This window comes from Primulina eburnea, chromosome 4 (assembly GCF_022965805.1).
Source record: "Primulina eburnea isolate SZY01 chromosome 4, ASM2296580v1, whole genome shotgun sequence".
Lineage (NCBI taxonomy): Eukaryota > Viridiplantae > Streptophyta > Magnoliopsida > Lamiales > Gesneriaceae > Primulina > Primulina eburnea.
This window is the reverse complement of record NC_133104.1, coordinates 43,478,318-43,502,673: the sequence shown is the minus strand read 5'-3', so window position 1 is coordinate 43,502,673 and position 24,356 is coordinate 43,478,318. Positions and strand designations below refer to the sequence as shown.

General features: G+C 34.8%; 3 protein-coding genes across 9 annotated transcripts; 1 reads left to right on the top strand and 2 right to left on the bottom strand.

Annotated features, from left to right (window-relative positions):
* Positions 1–99: 99 nt before the first annotated feature.
* Positions 100–2,314, top strand: LOC140829320 (uncharacterized). The gene is made up of 2 exons (XM_073192419.1): positions 100–479; positions 2,080–2,314. The coding sequence occupies exon 1, from the start codon at positions 175–177 to the stop codon at positions 445–447; it is 273 nt and encodes a 90-aa protein (XP_073048520.1). The 5' UTR covers positions 100–174; the 3' UTR covers positions 448–479; positions 2,080–2,314.
* Positions 2,315–4,667: 2,353 nt separating this feature from the next.
* LOC140829319 (SNAP25 homologous protein SNAP33-like) lies at positions 4,668–9,274 on the bottom strand. Of its 2 annotated transcripts, none has more exons than XM_073192417.1 (6): positions 9,042–9,274; positions 7,902–8,495; positions 5,905–5,998; positions 5,629–5,759; positions 5,246–5,343; positions 4,668–5,115 (listed from the first exon to the last, which is right to left on the bottom strand). In XM_073192417.1, the coding sequence occupies exons 2-6, from the start codon at positions 8,388–8,390 to the stop codon at positions 5,016–5,018; spliced, it is 912 nt and encodes a 303-aa protein (XP_073048518.1). In that variant the 5' UTR covers positions 8,391–8,495; positions 9,042–9,274; the 3' UTR covers positions 4,668–5,015. The 2 variants fall into 2 exon arrangements, with proteins under 2 accessions (XP_073048518.1, XP_073048519.1); XM_073192418.1 differs by having other exon boundaries at positions 7,902–8,472; positions 9,042–9,264.
* Positions 9,275–9,948: 674 nt separating this feature from the next.
* LOC140829317 (diacylglycerol kinase 1-like) lies at positions 9,949–17,298 on the bottom strand. 6 transcript variants are annotated; one of them, XM_073192414.1, is made up of 9 exons: positions 17,140–17,296; positions 15,583–15,835; positions 14,299–15,493; positions 13,185–13,551; positions 12,346–12,422; positions 11,326–11,445; positions 10,948–11,112; positions 10,526–10,663; positions 9,949–10,252 (listed from the first exon to the last, which is right to left on the bottom strand). In XM_073192414.1, exons 3-9 carry the CDS (start codon positions 15,481–15,483, stop codon positions 10,103–10,105), a joined length of 2,202 nt encoding a protein of 733 aa, XP_073048515.1. In that variant the 5' UTR covers positions 15,484–15,493; positions 15,583–15,835; positions 17,140–17,296; the 3' UTR covers positions 9,949–10,102. The 6 variants fall into 6 exon arrangements, with proteins under 6 accessions (XP_073048515.1, XP_073048511.1, XP_073048512.1 ...); XM_073192410.1 differs by having other exon boundaries at positions 14,299–15,835; XM_073192411.1 differs by having other exon boundaries at positions 14,299–15,789.
* Between the last annotated feature and the right edge of the window lie 7,058 nt (positions 17,299–24,356).

Genomic DNA, 24,356 nt, shown 5'->3' with positions numbered 1-24,356 from the left:
AATATGAGTAAGATTGATCAATATAACATATTAAGATTCGTAAGACGGTGATTGGGTGATAATCGAGATTCATTGGAATTTTCTTTAAAATATATTCCTAGCTAGAATAACCGAAGTTATACGCAATTCTCCAGCCTCTGCAACCCACGAAAGCGGGGAGGAAAAAAGAAAGAGATGGGGTCAGCGCCAACGCGCGCCGAAGTTCTCTCACTCTTCCGCTCACTCCTTCGCACGGCGCGTGGGTTCACGGATTACAACATTAGGGAGTACGCGAAACGTCGCACCATCGACGCCTTTCGCCACAACCACCGTCTTAACGATCACTCCGCCGCAGGGGCCGCCTTCGCCGATGGAAAGTCGCAGCTCGCCATCGCAGAAAGGCAGGCCCTTGTTTATTCTCTCTATGCGCCTACCGTCAAGAGCGTAATGGAAACGAAACACTCGTGAATAGTTTGTGTAATGGGCTTTCGTCCAATGAGGTTGGTTTTTATACTTTTTAGTGTTTTAAAGATTTCAATATGAACAGACTTTTGCCTGGTTGAATGTTATGGAGTTTGATTTTTTTTTCAAATAGTTGCTGGCGTTCCAAGTTTGTTTAGTCTTGGATATTGAATTTGTTAATCTAATTAGGTCATTTTTCATGGATTTGCGTTTTATTTGTGTTACAATAGAAAGATTTTGCTGCATTGGATTAGGTGTTGAATGTTCTTGGAGAAGAGATTATCGTTTGCAGTTTAGGACATTATTTTTTTTCTCGTTCGTGAGGCTTTCCTCTGTGAATTCAATATCTGATTAATACTTTCCACGAATAATCTATTGGAACTTTGTCTGAACTTGTGATATCCCTCTGATGCTTAAATTTGCTTTGTTCAACTAGAATATGAAAAGAAGATAAACAATTTAACTATGCTACCCAAATGCGAATCCAAGAATGCTGCTAAACTGCAGTAGTGCAGTGTACTAACTACATGTGCAATATGGTAATTTAGTCGAGTCTTGTAGCTGCTCTGGATGTTGTTCTTCAGCTGAGGGGGTTTTGTTCCCTTACTTAATCAGGAGGCGTCAAAATCATATTACCTAGCTTTCAGTGGTAAAATTATTAATATCTGCTTTTGGAAATAATATGTTGTGTGGAGCTTGAGTACTGGTGGTTTTTATGGTAATATGGTTGTAGGTAACTTTGAAGGAAGTTTAGTTGTCGTATGTCCTTCACATTCTTTCCTTTTGCTATGTAAATGTTATATGTTGTATCCTTTTGCGGGTAGTTAATAGGGTTGTAACCTTGCAAACTCCATGAGTTAATAGGATAAAGTTTGTTGATGGGATGGTTGTAAAAATAGTGGTTGAGTTGCTACCTTGAGAACATGAAATGGGTTGGGCCAATCTATTTGGTTGTTTTGGCAGTTAATATCCAGGTCTAACACGTATGCAACCTTATGAAAGGCATTTTCAGACAGGGGAGGGCTTTTAACAGTATCTTGGAGAAATGTTTTGCGAGGAAGTCAACTTTCATTTAGCCTGTCAATATCTTGATAAATACCCAATAAAATCGGCTTGCTGTGTTAGGCCTCATTTTGCTCAGTGTAATAGGTTTGAATGTAATATCAAAATTTTCTTTTACAATAGTCGATACTTAATTAACTAAGTCCATACATTGTTTAGTTGAATTGATTTGTTACATGGATATGAATATGTAGATCTGCTTATCACACGAACATAAATACCAACATCCATCTGCACTCAAGCACGAAGTCTGTGTTACGACAACGGCATCATGTGCAATAAAGTTTTGCAAAATTTTTACTTAACCTGTAAGATTCTGAACATGGTATAAAATCTGATGTCCAAAAATCTGCATTGCTTGGAGTCTGTGTAATGGCATCTTGCGCAAGAAAGTTTTGCAAAATTACTAGTTAACCTACATGATGCTTTGATGCTGAAGTCTGAACACAGAATAAAATCTGATGAGCAAAAGGTTCCATGCAAGTATGTTTAAAAAATAATAGAATAATTGTGAGTTCCGTTCCTTTTGTAACTTTGACTTCGTATTTTCTAATTCAAATTGGCATTCAATTTCAGGACCTGGTGGAAGAAAGACATCAAGGACAAGAAGAAAAGTAGTTGTCTTTACCAAGTGAAGATCGAATTCTGTCTCGACCCCTTCTGTTTTAATTCAATTCTCTGTGTGTATTAGACATGATATGTTTTAATACTCAATTTATGTTCTGTTTAGGATGGGTACTTGTAAGATTTGAAATTTAACACAATAATGATTTTATGGATGGTTATTCCACGTTGGGCTGGTTTTGCAGAACTTTTGTACTGTCATCCGTTTAAGAATGTAGGCACCGCAAGGACTAGCATGAAATTTCCGTTCACGGTTTGCTGAGAACCAAGTTGGTTACCGCAATTTGGCTCCAGCTTTTTGTCAACAGTCCGACTTTTCATATTTAACATTGATTACCTTGCAAAAACAGAAAAAATACTCGAGCTATTCGAACTGGTCTCGAGTTTATCAAATCAAGCTCGAGTCCAGTTTTGACCGAGTTTTCGAGGTACTCATATGTAACTTGATTCACTTGTACTCTTATGTATAACCATACTAAGGAGGACGTAAGCTTAGAGTATGACAAAATAGTATCGGAGGTGGTTGTCATTAGAAATATTGATAGAGCCTTCTTTTGAATTTAAAAATAAAAAAGCTACAAACATAGGAGTTATCTCTTGATTTTATTGGAGTTACCTCTATGTTCCCGATTTTGGTGGATCAATGATACGCGACAGACATCATTTTGAAAGATGATATACCAATGTTTCACATTAATTTGAAATGGATAATTGAAACCACTGCAACTGCATTAACCAATCTGATACATGCACACATTAACTAAAGGACAATTATATTTTATATTTTAAAAATTCAAGAAATTATATTGTAGGTATTAATACTCGGATTGAATTCTTGGATACGCCTAAATCCCATCCAACATTTTGGTCTTGGATAGTGTTCATGCTGCCAGTCTGCGAAGTGTTGAATTCGAAGGTGGGCCAACGAATTTGACGATGCACACGAATATATGTGCCTTAATGTATCCTGCAAACACAAGTATTGACTTTAACCATACAGAAGCCAAAGCAAGTGGTGTTGGCATTTTCTCATATCCCAATACATTTGCAGCAATATTATGTACTCTTTTTTTGATTGATTCATTATTACGTAGTCAGTGAAATGTTGCTACAAATACTACATAAACCTCTCATCTGTCCAAATATACAGTGACAGGTACTAGTAATTTATTACTCATACTTTCCAATCCCATTTGTATTAAAAGCTCGACTGTATTAATTTTTTCAGGCAACGAAAGTGCTGGAACAGAAAACATGTCACCAAGTAATGTTGCATCATTCATTCTGCCGTTGAATCTCTCAATAACTTATATTAAACTAAGTAATTTATATATATGGTTTACATGCATAGATCTACAGACAAAAAGTACACTAAATAAATTACAGGCTTTTTCTGCAACTCCATACTTTGAGCTCCTGCCCCAAGGAGAGCCTGCATTGAATTAAATACTGATACAACAGCTTGAACCAGAGAAATGCTGTTTTAACTTTGTTTTTTCAACATACCAAGTTAATTCAAGTGCTCATAACACATGATGAAAATGAACTAGGCAGTGAGAAACAAGTTTCTAATTAAGCTTCACCATACAAAATGTGTACTCATTTGCATGAAGTGTTGGAGGATTCATAGCCACTGTGGAACATTCTTGTGTGCTACTCAATTGTGCAGCGGATTCGGCCCGCTTGGGACCAAACGTTTCTCAACACCATATCTTGCATCAATCTCATCATCTCCACTAGGCGGCGGCGGCGGCGGTTGATGATGACTTGAATGTTGGATGAAAAGGCGACGGGTGATCGGAGAGAATAGAAGCCGATGATAATCAGGAAAGTTGTGTAGATGAGTAGTCGTTGAAGCATCTCTGTCTTGTGCGGATACGCTAGAATTTGTGGTCACCATGATCAGGACAATTATAGTGCAGACAGAAATCCAGTTATTGGTTACGGCGGTCGACCGTGAGCTCTTCATGCGACTAGTGATGGAAAAGATGGGGTAGTTTGTAGTGTGAAGTGAAGTTGAAACATGAAGACAAGAAAGAAAGTTGTCATGTGTTTGGGTTGAAGGGTATTTAAAACTCAAACAAGTGACCCATGAACCATGTACTTTTCTTCATTAATGAGTGCTCTCCCTTTAGGATGCTTTTATGTGGTATGGAACAATTGGTTTTTACCACCAAATGGAACTAGCTCTATTATATTTTTAAACTAATAGAATTGGTTACTACTCATCCAATTCAGTTGAAGCACATATAAAATAATATTATTGTGTAAAATGTATTGGAGGGTTATGCATATAAATGTAATAAACGTATTTCAGGATGCGTAAGTTGCATGAAGATGCTTTTGTTTTTTGCTACCAAATAATGGGCAAGGTGGCTTTATTTTGAAGGAACATGGCATGGCATCAATTGCTTTTGGATCATGAAACTATACATAGGCCATGAAATGTGTGTTGGATTGATTTCAATCGGTTTAAAACTTTGTACAGTGTTGAAATCTCTAGATTTTATAATATAAAACGGATATTATTTGCATAATCGTTCAAATAAAGAATTCGAAATTATATGGAAAAATATCTTTCCATTGTATGATTATTGTATCTACATCGACAAGAAAATTAAGCTAGCTTAAAACTAGACATGGAACTAAATTTGTGACGTAAAAAGGGTAAAAAAAATATAGAAAATAACCGAAGCTCAAACAACTAAGTAAAAACAAAGTAAATTAGTAAATTGAACTTCCTCTCCACATTCTTTGCATACCAGCCAAAGATTAAAAAAATACGTGAACTCTTGCAAACAGTGAAAATAAAAACTCCATGCAGCAGCAATACCGCATCCCATAGCAGCTGAGGATGAAAATTTGAAGCCTATAGCAAACCGAGCCATCTACCTTGCTAGCAAATACAGGGCACGCTGATTGCTACCTTTCACTCGGCTATTGAGCACATCCACTTCACCCTCAAGATCAACCGCAGCACTGATTTGCCTGGAGTTCGCAAATGAGCAGGAATAATAAAAAAACAGTGATCAGTTATTAGGAATTCACAAAAGTTTAAGGTCAAATTATATGGCAAGAAACATGTCGCATATTCCGAGGGATAGACATGAATGCAAACCTATCAATTTCCAAACCCATGTCAATAGCCATATCCTTTAGCTCCCCTAAGACATTACTTATATCAGCAAAAGCATCATCTTGTTTTGCTTTTTCTATCTGAAATGAATACACGAGATTAAAAATTAGTCATCCCTGAAACAAGAACATGCATCAATATGGTTTTACTGATACTGGAAAATAAGTTTTCAAGGTTTCAAATGAGTGTTAATAACGTAGATCAAAATTTTAAAACCACAACTGCTTTGCTATAGGTGATTCTGTCCTTTAATAGCATGAAGAGAACTCAATACAAATCTCAAGCATTTAAAGTAGCATGTCACAAGATAATTAGGTTTCCACATTAGTCGGTCAATAAATTCTATAGCAATGTTCATAATTTACCTCAACTTTCTGCAAGGCATTCGTGGTTTCGGGAGGTGGTGTACGTCTATGTGATCGTTCCTTTGATGCAGAAGTCAACCCCAGTCGTTCCCTTTGTTCCAAGTGGTTACCTTTTCTATGTACTGAATCATCTACAGTATAACCAGAAGTGTTAAACCAGGAGCCTGGTCAAAACGCAAGATTAAAATTCCCTTCTATTCGCCTGCAATTCATGCATACCAAAAGATGTGCTTAAGATTAAAATTTTTTACACCAAAGAAAATATAACTAAAGGACCTGTAATAATTGCAGGTCCTCTTATTGGCCGAGTCCTCTTAGGCTTCCATGTCTTGTGAAACATCCCCCCAAGACTTCCCAAAAGCTTCTCACCCTAAAATTAATAAACAAAAAACAGAACAAAGCATCAATTGTTGTTGGAATTATATTATCTCCCTTCAGTTAAATTTAATGGATTTGAATTCAATTTTACCCTCGTAGACTCAACAAAGGTCAAAGCTTGAATCTTCTATTATACATATGGAGAAAACATCAATAATGTAGAATCCTCCGATATCTTCTTTTTTTCACAGTTAGGAACAGACAAGCAGGCCAAATAAATGATAGAAGTGAGGACAAGTGTTGACTCGTACAGTGATGATGCTGAGTTATTGTCTCAAGTTAGAAAGAAGAAAACACTATGAAGGTCACGTTTGCCTGGCAATGGACCAACTTATTGCAGCTACACTTTTGTCAAAGCATGCCAAATTGTAATTCTGTTTCATTTAACTAAAGGTAAAATCTGCAAGTTAAATTGATTCCATAGAACTATAACCAATATTCGTTACCCAGTTCTCCAACCTTTGGAGAACAATATCGATGCTGCTTGTAAATAAATATTTGAAATACAAGATTTTGAATCTAAGCACCATTGTGCTTCATTAAGAAACTTCTGAATCAAAAGGGAAGCCAGAAGAGAAGGTGGAAGAAATTAGACAGTACGTAAAAGACAACTACTAAAATAAAAAATAATAACACAAACTCTGCCCACTCTAAGCGTTGCTTCAGCATAAGGAATGGGCTTCAATTAATAAACAATAGTTATATTTCAAGCAATCCGACACAATTTTCCTTAATGGGAAGACCATTTCCTGTTTTCAAATTGGTAAGAAGAAAAACCCAAAATTCAAATAATTCAAAAGAAATTACTATAATAACTGAAAAAGGTAGACGGAGATTTACTGTACCAGAAATAACCTCTAAGTAATCTAACATACATATAAATATACCACTTTTAATTGTGAATTTTCTTATATGTCCTTGTTCATTTAAGTTGGTCAATTAAATTATTAGGTTATCTTAAGGGTTTTTTTTTTATAATTTATTGTCCATCTTATTCCTTGTTCATTTAAGTTAGCAAATTAAAAATTAATATGTTTTTTTAAGGGTTTGTTTGTGATTCATTGTCCATCTTAAATAAATTTGGACATTAATTCACATTCTTCTTTATTTTCTAAATTTTATGTAAAAAATTATTTAATTACATTTCTTAGTCAATTTTTGTGATTCGTTGTCCATTGTCTATGTGTAGTCTATTTAAGTTACACTTCAATTGTGAATTTTCTTATATGTCCTTGTTCAGATGTGTACCTGAGGCAACTACTTTACTGTTATAGACATGTTTGTTTTTATTGAATGATATTTGTTTTTATTTTAGTAAAATTTATTATTCTGTTAATTTTATTTTTATTGTTTCTTTCGCTTTGAATGATATTTGAATGAAAAATATTTTTGCTGATTTATCATTTAAGAGAGCTGTATTATGTCGCAGATTGAAAAATGTCATATAAATAAGTAAATATATATGATTTATTGTCATGATATATTTTTATGTATTGCGTTTTGATATATTTAGATTGATAAATACTTATAAACATGATGTTATTCAAATGACTTTAAACATTATATATTTCTCGTTATTATATTTTTCATTATTAGACATCTACGTGCATCGCACGTGTACATTCCTAGTTAAGATAAAAACGAAACAGGACAAACTTGGATTTTAGTGCCTAGGAAATCTGTTAACGACGAAAGAATCAAACTGAGTTCCTGTTAAAACCAGAAAGTTTCAGCATTTTTACTCGAGTAAAAGATCTGGCAAACAAATAAAGATGCACATAAGGTGAATCATTACTCGTCATTGTATGTTCCAAATCTTGTGCCTTCTCTTCCAACATGCAGTATCGAATGTCATTATACTACCAGGATCAGTTACAAAAGTTGATAAGACATACCCTACTTAGGTCATGGTCGATGTCAGCTGCAGCCACGTGTGTTCTTGTAATCTGCTCTCCCTGCTGATGTAGCATGACCAGAGTTTTAGTAGCATCTTCTCTCATGTCCTCCGCAATCTTGAGGCAATTGTTGACCGTCTTTGTCGTATCTTCAGCCTTATATACAGCATAACTTTCCAACTCCTGCACGGTCTGGTTCTCTAATCCTCCAGAGTCACGAAAATCATTCTTATACTTGTTTCTGGCCGAAAGAAAGTTTTGTGAAAATGAGGATTCTTTAATAATATCGTCATCAAAAGGGTTTGAATTCATATTCGACATAAGAAGAGAGGGTTCTGAGGAAGTCCGTCCAGAGGTTTTAAGACTCTGCCTGACATTCAACTGATTGTCTGAATCAAAAGGATTAGAACTGGATTTAATAGGAAATCCTGGTTCCGCTGATTTGTGCTTAGACAACCGATGCAATGGAGATTTCTTGAGACCAAACATTCTGTGTCAGCGGTAGAATGTAGTCCAAAGTAGGTTGTTCTTGTCTTACTGGAAAACCTTGAATTCTGATCAGGACACGAATCTGTAACAAGTTTTGAAGTGACCCTGCAAAAAAATATCAAAGCATCAAGAAATTTGATAGCAGATGCAAGCAAAACCGAAGTTTTCCAAGAATTTAAACACATGATTAAGATAGAATCAAGTTCATAATTATTTTCATATGATGAAATTACTTGTAACAATGCGGGGTCACCGGTCCTTTTTTTTTTTTTGGAAAAAGATTAAGCTAACTCGGCCCCTTGTTATTTTCCTCGAGCTAGCAACAGCATTTTTTCTTAATAAATTTGTAAAATTTTATTTTATATGCAATAGTATACTTTGGTAAATAATAAAATTTTATATTATTAAATAAAAAAAACCAATAAACATATATATACCTGGAAGCAACAAAATCTTAAAACAAATATCAAAAGTGAATCTTTAAATTAAATTTCATAGAAAGGGAAATCACAGGATTAGAACACTAGAATACAGCTCTGATAGAATAACCATAATCATGGAGAAACGTGACCCAGAAAATCTTGGAGCTGGCCCAGTAGACAAAAACATATATTCAGTTCCAATATTGAAGAATTGATTTAAAAACAGTACCTGCAATGAGATAGCCTTCTTCTAAAAAGCAGACCAATTCTTGTGTAAGGCGCAAGTCAAGAAGCTAGCGAGGCAATGGAGCAATGTGGTTTCGGAGTGGTTTATATATTGAGATGATTTCAGTGGTAAAACGCGTATATTGAGAACAATTCTTCGCAGACTAGTATGTCTAAGGAAAATAAAGGGAAATTGCAACTTGCAAGTTGAAGTGGTCGTACTCCTAACAGAAGTCCGTTTGTCCTTAGCTTTCTATTTTTCCATAATTATTGACGGCCTATGATATTGAGTCCTTGATATCTTACATTTGTGAAAAACACAAAAAGAAACTGTCCATTTTTGTTCTTTTGTTTTTAATTGAGTTGAGATTTTTATCTGAAATTCTAAAATTAATCTTTTTGATGGTTTGCTACTAAGTGAGAAAATTAATCTTTTAGATAGCATGTGCCACGATTCTATGAAATACTCTTGACACCAAAACTTTAATGAGACACTCGCATAATTAATTTTGTTAGACATATATTTTATTTAAGTCACATATGAAAAAAAAATATTATTATTTATATCAAAAATATTAATTTTTATTGTAAATATAAACATAATTGACTCATTTCACAAATAAAAACAGCTGAGAGCATTTGATTACCTATTATACTCTTGAAGATACATCCATATTACCTCTCACCATGCTTTTACAGTTAAAAGGTTGAATTTTAGATTTGGAGACGCACATTTGTATATCCGAATAAAATTATCTAAGTTACTCCCTCGTTATATAGAAAGACATTAGTTGTACGTAAAAGTTAAAAAATAATGATTTGACATCCAACTATTAAGGTTCGCACCCGTATGCAATCAAGGTTTTCAATTTTTGTTTTTTGTTTTTTTTAAAGAAAAAATAGATCCTCAGTTGCCATCCTAAATGATGTTGAAAACTACATTACCTCGCACTAAAGCAAGCATTTCCTTGTGGTGTATATTACATATGAAACAGCCGATACCATTCCCCGACGAAATAAAGGTGAGTGACAGAAATCGAGAATACATCAATACCGAAAACCCGTTTAGGACAGCCTTAGTGCCATTTCTTGAAGAAGTGCCCGTTTCTGTGAAGCGTTAATAACATGATTCGTCTCAGCATTCTCAAGAACATCAGCAATAATTGCAGCCGCATGACCGAGTGGTTCCTCTGCAGCTCTCTTGAGCATGAAGGCCTGGGAGAAAATAAAAAACGCAAGACCCAACTTTATAGGTCAATGAGGGTATAATAGTGGCTTGCCTCGTGCTTATTCAATATCTAAGGTTTCAGCATTCAGGAGGGTATCAGGTTGCAATCTGGGGCGATAATAAGATTCATTCATTGAGGGTATCAGGTTGCAATCTGGGGCGATAATAAGATCCATTCATTTAATCTCTATTCATCTTACTATAAAAGTTGTTTGTGTCAAGGGGAAGAACCAGAGGGGGTGATGGAGAAATCAGGATACCTGTCCATGATGCGTGACAGTTAGTGTACAAGGTTGTTGGAACCATGGTTCTCCATCTACTTGAACGGGGAAACCAGCAAAAAGCTGAATCTTAATTGACTGCCCCTGTGCAAGCCTGCGAGCTCTGGACAGCCCAACCTGTCGACACACATAAAAATCATATTAATCTGATAAAATATTCATGAGTGCGTGCATGTCACATTCAGATTCATGTAGAGCTCATTCAATAAAGTCCTCGAAAAAGGAATCATTTGCCTTGTACTCTTTTGCAACACTGATTTTGATAAATTAGAACAAGGTGGGTGTGCTAAAGGTTTCAACCGATGTTAGGTATTCTTGGGATCAGATTATCATTGCATTGGAACAGAAAATTTCTCAAGTATAATAATTGCCTGGACTAATAAAGGTAAAGTCAAATACACCTGCAACGTTCCCAGATGCCATGCGCCCGAAATGCTTACAACCTCAAGCACTTTGTCATGCATAGACTGAGGATCAAAATTATCGTAGCTCTCCTCTTCATTCTGCCACAAGTCAACACCGCCCATGTAGCTTCCAATATTAGCCACAAGGACACCCTCTGCATCCTAAAATGAATCAAACGAATATCACACAGTCAATGAGCTCTTCGCACTTATGTAGTATCAGCATGTAAGAAGGGGCAAAGATCAAGAATTGCATAAAAAAAAAATCGACCTTGCAGTGGCAACAAATGACAAAATCGAGAATGCACTTTGAAGGGAAAAATGGTTCAGTGAGATAATAGAACTCTTCGCTATAAATATGTTGATTGCCCCTACCTCAGGAACCTCAACCTCCACCCCATCAACCTCCACCCTTATTTGCCAAGGGAAGTCAGCAAATGTCCTATCCATGATACTCTTGGCACCCTCTCTTGCATAAAGAACTTTATTCATGAACTGAAACAATAATTGATTTATCAATATTTATCAACTTCTTTGCAGAGATCAAAAGATTTTTCTCTTGTTCAAAGAAAAAAATAAAAAAATAAATAATTATAATAATAATAGGAGTTTTCCCGGATATTTTAAGAATGGACCATTCAAATGTTTCATAAGACATGGAAATAAAAGTACTTCACACTGCATGAACTGACCATGTTTTAGTTAAAATACAAGAAGAGTGAAAGAAAATTCGCATACACAGCAACTTTTAGAAGAAAAAGAGAGTTTTACAGGAATTCTGAATTACATTATTTGATTCAAATAGTTGAACAGGATCATAGACTGAAACAATGTTATTTTTATGCACCACAGTACAATAAAGAAAAAGGCGACTTCGTTCCCCTGTGGAGTAAATGAATTATTAGAAATAATTTAAATTAAGATCAAATCTCAAAAATAATTACATAAGGCATCAACGGGCACCAGTTGAGATGCATAATAGTCATGTGATTGTCGTGACACACAGGTTACATTTTAGCAACTGAATAGACTCCTCCTATGATTCTTTAACTGGGTATTATTCATACCTTCTTGAAAACTAAAAAGCAACTGTTGCTTTTCAAAATGTTAAAGCCCATAACAACCACGAGAACAAGAACAATAAAAAGACCCATCAACATAAAAATGAAGCCGATTGTTTGGTGTTATACAAGGATACTGCATTTATGCATGACCATAAATAGTCCTCATAAAGATGGAAAAACGAGAAAACAGTTTCAGAAAAATTTAAAAAAAAGATAGAAGCAAACTTTGCACACAACACAAGCATATGCATAAAAACTTCAGCAAAAACAAATGTCCCATTTTCAGACGGCGCAGGTATGCAGAAACACTTTCAGAGATCACCTCAGTTACCTGGTTATAGAATTTATCTGGGTTCTCTTCCCTCAAATTGTGGATTTCTAGAGCAACCTTTGCATCGCATCCAACACCTACAACAAAAATTGTCATGATCAAATGATACTGCTCATCATTATCTAAAAAAATTTATTGAGCTTAGTACTATGTCCACTAAATGAATTATTGTTAATATTAAACCGATCAAGATACATCTGCCAACAAAACCCCACTCATAGTGCATGCAGATGCCAAAAAGAACACGTCGCCGAAATATTAACAGATTTAAAACGAGGCCCTACAAATGTAAAATTGAAAAAATAAAGCATGTTTCACCAAGTACCTTTTAACTTCAATCGAACTGTCTGATGAGACCTTGTCTTATCATAAAAATGAAGTAGCTTTATACTATATATGAATTTCCAGATCCCTCATCAAAGGTATACATATTTTTTTCCCTACAATAAACGGGACCAGAGGAGATGATAATCTTGTCCGTGCATGTGGCTTGTTCTTGCCAAAAGTACTGAAGCAACACTTGTCCCATGCGCATTTTACATACTTATACCATTCTGAAATTTTCTAAGGTACTACCCTGTTCATTCTAAGCAAATAACATAAACACGAAAGAAGCCACAAAGTATTTTAGATTTTAAGAATAGTCCATGAATTGGTGGCATTAAAAACAAAGCCTTGGCCTTGCTCAGCAGTTAGAACAGGCAGAGAGCTAGTCAAAACAAACAGCATACATGCTACATGAAAGACATGTTAAATATGTCACAAAAAATGTTTGAGGGTCAGGGAGGAACACATATCCCTGTTCAAAAAGTGGCAAAAAAAGGAATATCTGAACCTACCAAGATAGTTATTCATAAACTTTGGGGATTGGAGTGCCTTTCCCTGCTGATTTGAGATCAATACCCTCCATCGATCAAGAATGGTAACTGCAGCATGTTCTATGTCATGCAAAAGAGTGAACAGGCCTCCTTGCCTCTCAACGGAACCCAGGCCAGCACCCCAGGAAAGTACTCGAGCCAAATCATTTCCGGTTCCAGCAGGAAGAATAGCTATTGATGGAGGAGAAACAAAATTTTGTTTCTCTATGGCATTCAAAACCCAGCCAACAGTACCATCTCCTCCACAGACAAGGACACGGAAATGGGGCACCCTTCTAAATAAATAAAGACCAGCTTCTGGCCCCTGGGTTGAGCTTAATTCAAAAACCTAAGTTGAACCCATTTAAAAGACGGATCAGTTTAAACTAGAGAGTAAGTAGAGATAAATACAATTCACATTAATTCGATACCAGAATTTCTGTTGATCATACACCTCTATGCACGTGAATAATGCATATAATTTTTTTCCTGGTTCACAAACCAAACGTATGCAACATAATTATTCAAAGATTACACAAACAGACATGAGCTTTATTAAGTTTCTGCTTTTGTGTAATTCTGTTTTAGGAAAAGTCAATGAATCTTGTATTAGTGGCCAAAGGAAAAAAAACAAATTAAAAAAAACCACCCTGGTTAACAATATTTATAGTCAAATGCACAACTATAACCCCACATTTATCACCTGTGGAACAAGGATGCTAAGGTACCTCATTTCTAAAAACTGATTGATTCTGTCGTCACGGTTTTAGTGTTTTACAAAGCAAGACACATCACAAAACAAACCTACATTCCACTAAACAAGGATTTGATGTTTGTTACCAATCATAAAAGATAAAATAAGATTTAATACATGTTTTATATTTGTTATCGTCAAGAGTAAAATAGATACTAATTCAGATAAATAATAGTTTACAGTTGCTATTCACATTCACATGCATTTGGTGCAAAAAAAGAGATGCAAATTTACATTTAGACAGTGTATCCACGGGAACATACTGAGTCAACTAATATTACTGGCTCAACACTATGTCAGCACTCAGCAGTTATCAGAAGCATTTAATATAGCAGTTCTTACCTGCACAGGATTTAAAATAATATTTAGCCTTTGCCTTAGAGCATCTCCTCGTCGAGCTCCACTCTTCTTATTTATAAAAACTAGCAAGGGCCTGACATCTGGAGGTAAATCAATCAGTTCATATCTCTGACTCATCCCTAACTGAAGAGGTTCATCATTCTGATTATTTGATGAGCTTCTCTTAAAACTGGGAGTCTTATCCACCCTTTTTGCTTCTTCTTTTTGTTGCTGATCCGCTCCCTCTGCATTTGTACTGCCATTACAGTTTTCTTCAAGACCGTGAGAACCATTAACCTTTTGACTGGTCTCGGCAGTGCTTTCTGTGGATGAATGCTCCTTCATATTACTATTATCACCTACAGCAGGAGAGATCTCATTTCTATGTTTATGCTTCTTGCTCTGACTTCTGATGGTAGCACGTACAGAAGATGCAATTTCATTGGCTCCATGCGTGATAGAACTGAGAAATCCGTGAGTACTGTGATTCAATTGCTTAACATACAGAGGTGATAGGATAAGTCTTCTGAAAGGACCAAGGTCACAAAAATCACCGGTTTCATTAAACATACTACCATGGCAGTCAACATGCAATATACGTTGACACCACATGCAACACCAGATTGGGGATCCCCCAAGAAAAGAACCACTGCATGTCTCCTCACAGTAGCTACAAAAGGAAGACTCGTCAGGTTGATCTGTCACCTCGGTCCATCGCACTGCCCACTGATGCATCACATGGTCAAAACCAAGCATTGATACACATTTGCAGTCCTTGAGTACATTTGAGATGCAGCTCAAATGAGCAGCTGCACCACATGTGCTGCAAGAATGAATGGAGCTATCTGAATCCACCATAGGGCTAAGAGCCTGTGATGGTGGCACAGACTTGAAGCATACACAGCAGTTTAAACTTTTTCCTCGAGCCACAGATTCCGAACTCCACGTATGCGCGGCCAGTGGAACTTTGTTCTTGACTTTTGGGTTTTTCTTTGATCTTGCTATGGCCTTCATCCAACTTATATTAATATTTCTTCTCCATTGAAAAGCCGCAAAAAAGATAGTCAATATTCCGATCAAACCGGCAACAACGCATGATAAAATAAATAGATGCGATTCTGGCATTTCAGCTGAGTTTTTGCTAATCCAACTCGGAAGAAGAGTGTGAGAATCCATGTACTCATCCATTTCTTTAAATCTACGTTTCCACATTCCATTCACAAGTAAATTAAGAAAACGAGCACTGTAGTCCTACATTTCAATATTAACAATTAACAATATGCCTACCACATGCTGGAAACTGCAACATGTTATTTCTCATACATTGACATCAAATAAATTCCCCTGTACTCTTTGATACAGCCACTTGACGACATTACCAAGACACCCTCTCTGGAGATGAATAGAAAGACAATGTTTCGACGTTGATCACTCTTCGATCTTTGACTAACTCTAGCAAAATTCCTTACTGTGAGGACGCGAATGTGCAAACACCTTCAAATTAGAGCACGTGTTACCAGGAAAATGCATAAATGCAATCCTACAGGAAATAAAAAAAAAAAACAAAAACTTATGGTACGAATTGAAATAGGAAAGTGTCTACCATCAGAACTACCACAGTTAGATAATCATAAATAAGAAGCCAGATAAAAAATTCAAAAAGTCTTCAAAATATATCACCAACAATTATGCCCATGTTTAGCACTCAACATTTTATTGCCACAAGTATCAATAGTAATAAATGTGAAACAGAATCTCACTGTTTCATTCACCTGTGTAAGTAGTATGACAGTTTAAAATCCAACATATGAATCCCACTCATGCCCAATGAAGCAAGAATGAGATAATGAAAGAACCATTTCTCTACAACAAAACCTTGTTACAGCAATAACTATCACAGGCTTCCATACATCACGGAGAACATAAGACAGTATCTCCACGAATTAGATTGTACTTCAGCGAAGCAATGTACCAATAGTTGACACAGTCATCCTCAAAAATGGTTATTTATCAAGTACAAAATATAATCAGGGAAAATAAAATTAGAGAGACTTTATTACGACACCAACAATTAGAGTCAATTCCTAATTTAACAAAGTTTGAACCACTTTATCACTATTAGTGTCACTCTGTACTGACAGAGTAAGAGATTCCAAAACCATAATGGCACAGGGAAAGTGGAATGTAAAAAACTTGAACAACCGATGAGCAGCATGAATATGATTAACATCTTTTATTCTCTCTTTTTTTTCCTTTTATCCTTTTGGGGTTAATCCTTACAAAACCAAAGTACAGGATGGTCACAGAAAGTGTCTCAGAGTTACTAAAGAAACATTAGGCTGAAACACAAGTCGCAAACTTACCAACTCTCGATAATGCAATTATCTTCACAACAAGCAAGTTTAGAAATCCTACAAATCCTGGTTTCGGCCAAGTAAAAATAATTCTTAAGTCTGTCACATAATTGCACGGCCCCAAAAAAATGGTATCACACAAATTTTAGCACAGCACACCAATTATGATAATTCAACTTTCAGTAAATAAACAATCTTATAAATCCCAATTACAAGAATTTTAAACTGCTGCGAACCTCACAACCCGAAGCAAAGTAAATCAAAACAACCATCAAGGCAAAGGAAATCACAACGCAGTTTGCCAGCGGACGACAGACAGTCACGGAGATCAGTTCAAGCACATAATAGAAACCAAAAAAAAAAAAACGGAAAATGCTTGACATCATCAACACAAGGATAGCATCAAAACAACGGAACTCGGACAAAAAACAATTGTTAGTAATTGAAGAAACAAAAAGCTGCGAAAATGAACAGCGAAACTTGAACTTACCGCAAGATCAAATTCGCCGCAGTTCAAACACACCCTAGGAACAGAAGAAAACTTGCGAGATTCCGAACAATAATCAATCAAACTAGAAAGTGAGCAATATCGCCTCGGATTAAAGGTGTGATAATTTGTATCCTGTTTTCTGCTATTTGTTTATTTATTTATTTATTATTATTATTTTGGAGACACCGTGACATCTCCGGAGAAAAAGAGAGACTGGAATATTTTTTGATTGACACGTGTCGAAAGATAAAGGCGATGTGTGGGGGCTTTCCAGAGCTCTTTTATCAAATTACCGTACTTTTGAATCTCGTTTATCAATCTAACGTATTTTTGTAAGATTTATAAAAATATTTAAAAAAAAAAAAAAAAAAAGAAAACTTGTATTCCCCCGCCCTTCCAAATGGGGGGGGGAGTAATGGTTTTTTAATTAATTCTATTCTCCCCCGCCTGTGGGGGTGGCGGGGGAGAGTTTTAATTAATTCTATTCTCCCCCGCCTGTGGGGCTGGCGGGGGAGAGTTTTAATTAATTTTATTTTTAAAATATTGTCCGCCTACGTAAGAGGCGGGGTAGAATTTAAATTATTTTATTATGTTTGCCCCGCCTATTACAGTTGCGGGCGAATTTAAATAATAAAATAAATTTGTTTTTTGTGTAATTATTGGTTGCTAATAGAAACCGACGAAACTGTATCGATTTGATCTATTGTCGTTATATATGAATTGATATGTGGTCTTATCTTATCATGTCTTTCAATGTCGACATAAATATCGACATGAATATCGTCAATTATTAATGTTTTTGTATTTATTTGAATCACGAGTTTTCTTTAATTTTTTTTTTAAATATAGGCAATAAAGAATTCATGTATTATTTCTCTATATATATCTGAAGTTATTTTTCTTGTTTTGCATCTTTCTTGTTTTGCATCTGATAATAAATATTCTTTCCCGAGTTGTGGTTCCGTCGGTGAATTTAAGGAGTGAAGAAATATTTGGCATCCAGACTGATTGAGGTATATCGCTAATTTTTCAAATATGATATATCAATTTTTGTTTTGAAAATTACATCGATCACAATAATTTTCATACAAATAATTTATATTCATAATTATTTTTTGTTGTATATTGAACGACGAACGAAAGATTTGTTCACGATAAAGGACATCTTTTTCTAGGTATATATCATAATTTCATAAATTAAATCTTATTAGATAAATACTTCTATTATTTTTTATTGAACGAACCTAATTATATATTTCAAAAATATTTATGATCATTGATAAACATAATTTTTTTTTATATCTTGTTTATAAAATATATATGTGCGTAATATTTATGTATATTAAATCATGATGTATAAACAATTTATTATATATATTACACACACACACACACACACACACACACACACACACATATATATATATATATATATATATATATTATATTGTTAATATTTATAATTCATCGTATTTTCTTGGTTTATATCTCATAAAATTTATGAATTTCAATGTTACGGACTTTTTAATATTTTTCGTACAAATCGTTCATAATTATTTTTGTGGTAGATTGGAAAGTTATGATATAGACCACGATAAGTAGAAAGTTGTTGTGGATTATGTGCTTCAATATTTATCCTACAAATATAAAAATATTAAAGTGATATTTTTATATACATCTTTATTGTATTTTTTATTTACAATTATATGTGTACGTGATATTTATGTAAAACAATATTATGACATTGTTTGATGTCTTTAGTTTGTGTATAATATAATTTTTTAGCCATATGAATTTTATTTGAAATGTTAATACTAGAAATATTTTTCTTTAAATTGAAATTTTTTTTACATAAATTTAAATGCAGGCATGGATACAATTTCAGCCATTTTATATATTGGCGGTGATGTTATCGTAAGACATGGAACAATCAATTATAGTAATAAAGGGGTGAAGTTAATTCGTATATCTAGATCTATGTCATTATGCGATTTGATTGAAATAGTTCATCGGAAGTTAGATATCGATCCCAGAAAATATAGGTTGAACCTTTCAACCAAATATTCGTATATGGACAAGTCGCGTTCAGTAGAAGTTCATGTTGTCCTTGACGATGATACTTTACAATTTATGTTTGGTCCTGGTTCCGATGTGCAGTGCATAGAGTTGTATATTGAATGTGAGGCCATTGAAGATAATGTAGTAACAAATGTTGTTGAGTCGTACATTTCATGTATTACCCAAGGTCTAAGTATGATAGGATTTGATCAGTCAGGTGGCACTTCGTCTGCTACTTACAATGAAAATGTTGATCCACCTTATTCTTCCATGGACAATAATATTGGGGACTGGGATCAATATATTATTGGATGCACAAATAAAGATAATAATTGTTGGCCGAACGTGAATTCTAATGCATCAAGTTTGGCTCGTGGAGTCGTTGCAGTGGCAACAGATGATGAAACATCACGTCAAATGTTTGCTGATTCTGCATTACTGGAAAGTCTAGAGAGTGACAGCGAGCCTGACACACCAGTGGGTGATGATTCAGACGAGGAGGGTAACGAGGACGCGTTCGAAAATGTTAGTGAGCAATTACATGGCGCAACTTCAGACATAGTTCCACTTGATGTTTCTAATATTTATGAGATGCCACAATTTTTTAGTGCTGTGTATGAAGAACAATGTCCTGATTCTGTAGGTGTGTCATCTGGGTCACAGACGGTCTTTTATAATCCGGAGAAAGGAGAATTACATAAAAACATGGTCTTTAGAAGCAAAAAAGAATTGATTGCAGCTGTTAAAGACTTTTCTGTTAGATGTGTAAGGCGTGAATATCGTGTTGTTGAGAGTACACCGACTTTATGGAAAGTTCGGTGCAAGAATCGATCATCGAGCATGGATTGTGGATGGGGCCTCCGAGCTTGTTTGAAAGCAAATTTGGGTTATTTTAAGATCACTAAATATGGTGATCGACACACATGTGTTTCTAGCCATGTTGGGATTGACCACAAAAACCTAGACAAAAACATGATCGCCTCGAATCTTATTGGTATTGTGCATTGTGATCCATCTTGTGAGATTAAATTTGTTCAGCAACTTATCAAAGACAAATATGGTTATGAAATTTCGTATGCCAAGGCATGGTACAATTTGAAGCGTGCTGTTGAAAACGTGTATGGCACATGGCAGAGTTCGGTTCGCATTTTGCCAACATACATGGGTGCTCTTATGAAGTTCAATCCCGGAACAATCGTTGAGTAGAGACATTTTCCAACAAACAACCCATCAATAAAAGTTTTAAACTATGTTTTTTGGGCCTTTCGACCATGTGTAGATGGGTTCCGATATTGCCGTAAAATTATCAGCATTCATGGCACTCATTTATATACGAAGTATAAGCACAAGATGCTTATTGCTGCAGGTTTGGATGCCAACAATCAGATATTACCCCTGGCTTTTGCACTCGTGGATGAAGAGAGTTATGATTCGTGGAAATGGTTTTTAGACCTTTTGTGTGTGCATGTTATTAATGGCCTACCAGGAGTTTGCATTATCTCTGATAGACATCGGGCCATAATTGGAGCTGTCGAGGGAATACCTCAGTTCAATCCTCCGTACGGTGTACATCGGTTTTGCCTGAGACATGTTTGCTCTAATTTCAACACGCACTTCAAAAACGTTCATCTGAAAGACCTTTGTTGGCAAGCAGGATCACAACACCAGGTTCGAAAATTTGACGATATAATGAACGAAATGAAGAACAAGCAACCAAATGCATACAAATATTTGTCTGAAATTGATAAACATAAGTGGACTCTTGCACATGATGGTGGTTGGCGCTTTGGCATGATGACAACAAATATTTCTGAGTGTCTTAATGGTGTACTCAAGGGTGCTCGTCGTCTTCCGATTACAGCAATAGTTAAGATGACTTTCCAAAGATGTGCGGAGTATTTTATAAACCGCATCACAAAATGTCAACGTATGATGCAGAACAACCAACCTTGGCCTGACTATGTGTTGCATAAATATGAGAAATGGTCTGTCAGATCCAACGAACATAGCGTGAGTCGGATCGAGATAAGAGCAAAGCAGGCTACTGTGACAACCGGGGTACGTCCAGGGCGAGGCAAACATGTCCAAGTTGTCACACTAACAACATGTGAATGCTCTTGTGGAAAGTGGACAATCTTCGGAATTCCCTGTTCTCATGCAATTTGTACGGCAAAACACTTTGGGTTAGATCTTACGACATTTGTGCAGCCATGGTTCCGGATTAGCGAATACATAAACACATATGAAGGAAGATTTCATGCTGTTCAAGATGATCACTATTGGGATACACCAGTATTCGAGCTACGCCACAATCCAGTTCGACGTGAAAGAAGAAGATCAGGGAGAAGTAGGACGACCAGAATTCGAAATGAAATGGACCAGCCAACGGTTCGAGAGAGACAACGTCGTCAAAGAGAAAATTCAGCAAGACAATAACATCTTTTCTGTGTTTCATGGCAATTGTATGGTAATGTGCATTATTTCATATATTTATTTTAATATCTTTTTGTTTACTAATTCATATCTAATAATTTTTGCAGGATTATAACTCATATTGGCAATGCTCAATGATGATGTTACTTTTAATATTCGAGGCTATATGTACATTGTATGTGAACACAAAATTATGTTTGAAACTAATGTGTTCCTACTTTTGTTTAATGGAATGTTGTGTCCGATTTATGCAACACTTATGTTCTTTTATTGCTTTTGTATTTTATATATGACATATGTTATTTATTAATGCATGTATATAATTTCACCAAAAAAGAGAAAAACCAACATTACCGTTTCGAATATTACAATTAATATGTAGTCTGAAACCATACAAGTAATACAAACTAAATGTTGAACGATTTACTTAATTTAAAAGTAGAATACAATACTAATACAAAGTATACAACAATATTAGATCTACAAACATCCTCCAGTACCACAATGAGGTCGACGTTTTACTCGTTTTCCTTTACGTCTCAATAAACCAACATGACCCGGAGCGACATCATTTACATTTTCTTCAATTACTTCTTCTTCGTTTATATTTTCTTCTTCTTCGTCTGAATCATCATCATTCACAGTGCCTCTGAATTCGTTGTTTGGTGTTCTCATACACCAAATAATAGCATTGCATTATTTTATAACCTTCAACTATCTTTTTCACTATTACAACTTTTATTTTTGATCAAAAAACATTTGACTCATTTTATTCCCTAAAATTTCTCGAATAATAATTGAAATAAATATATTATATTACGTGATCTTTAATTTAACACTAAAAAAATAATAAACATATAAAAGTTTATCTTGATGATTAAATTCATGTCTAATAAATTTTTTAGATTTTATTTTATTATTTATGTCTAATATTTTAATTAAATGATGCTACTAAATCATAATATTTTCTGCTACATTTTACAAATTATTAATATTAGATCTAATCTTAAAAAAAATGCTACTACATACAAAGTAATAACTTTAGTACGAAATATTACAAAATATTAGATCTAAATTTTAAATTCTCAAAGAATAGTTTGAATATAATTGTGAAAATGATTATTTATATTAACAACGTCCGTATTCATAAAAACAATGTAAAAAACTAATTAACATATTTAACAATTAACATAATTAATATGTTAGTTTGATTAGTTATTTAATCTAATACTAAATTTAATTATGATGATAATAGGAAATAATCCTTTTTATTTGACTTAATTTAACGAATTAAGATTAAAAATTTCTAAACATAAATTAAAATTAATATAATACAACTATCAAATAAATTAATTGAATACAAATAATTTTAACAACAATTAGAAATATTATTTACCTGAGCACGATAATTTCAATATCTACACTTCCTGAAATAAATCAAGATACAGGAGATATAAAATTATTAGAATTCAAAATTTTATCATACCTTTGAAAAATGAAGTGAATTTGCGTGAAATGAAGTGAATTTACGTGAACAACTTCGGATAGAAAACACAAACTAACTTATCGTGGAATTTGCGTGAAATGAAGTGAATTTGCGTGAACAACTTCGGATAGAAAATACAAACTAACTTATCGTGTAATCGTGTATATATAGGACTTTAAAAATATTTAAATTTGCCCGCCTATTGCAGTGGCGGGCAAGCAAAAGAAACTCTCTCCCGCCTGTCGTACAGGCGGGAGAGAATTTAAAATCATTTCCCTCCCCCGCCTCCCCTACAGGCGGGGGAGGTGAAATAATTTAAAATCATTTCTCCTCCCCCGCCTCCCCTACAGGCGGGCGAGGTGAATTGAATTTACTTGCCCCCCCCCATTTGGAAGGGCGGGGGAGTACAACTTTTCTTTTTATTTTTTTATTTTTATTTTTTACAATATTTTTATAAATCTTACAAAAAGTACGTTAGATTGATAAACGAGATTTAAAATTACGGTAATTTGATAAAAGACCCGGCTTTCCAGGGTAAAGGGCCCCCTCGTGGGCTTTTCTATAATTAAATAGTCACACATATCTTTATTTGTGAAACAGACAATCTCTCATATATTTTTTTTCGTAATACATATACCTTGTCTGTATTTACAATAAAAGAAATGATATTTTTGTTTTTGACATAAAAAGTACATTTTTTCATAGTCATCCAAATAAAAAACTTATATAACAAAATTGACTGAAGAGACTGTCTCAGTAGAATTTTGTAATAAAAATAACGTTAATAGATATGAAAATAACTAATCATCTCTCGCAAGTGAGACTTACATGCAAAAATTTTCGTTCTCATTATTAAAAATTAGAAACAACATAATTCATAGAAAGCTAGAAGACGTCAAACATGTTTGACGAAACGGAACCTGTCATCTTCGAATTTATATTGGACGAGAAACTAGATCCATTATCTGGGCCACTACAAATAGTCGCTAACCTCCATGAATTGGTGATACACGAGAAACACTATTTTACGTCGTATATTATATTTCTATCACAATCATTTACATACTAATCATTAGTTTATCCTATCCTTCTCGTAGCCTAAATTGTCAAAACTTCAAAAGATAAATGGCCCAGCTGTCCAAGTACGGTGGTTTCTATCCAATTGCGAGTCGTTTCGGCAGCCTTTGTTCGACCACTTCAATTAGCCCCTCTCCGCATTTTATGGTAAGTAAGCTTACTC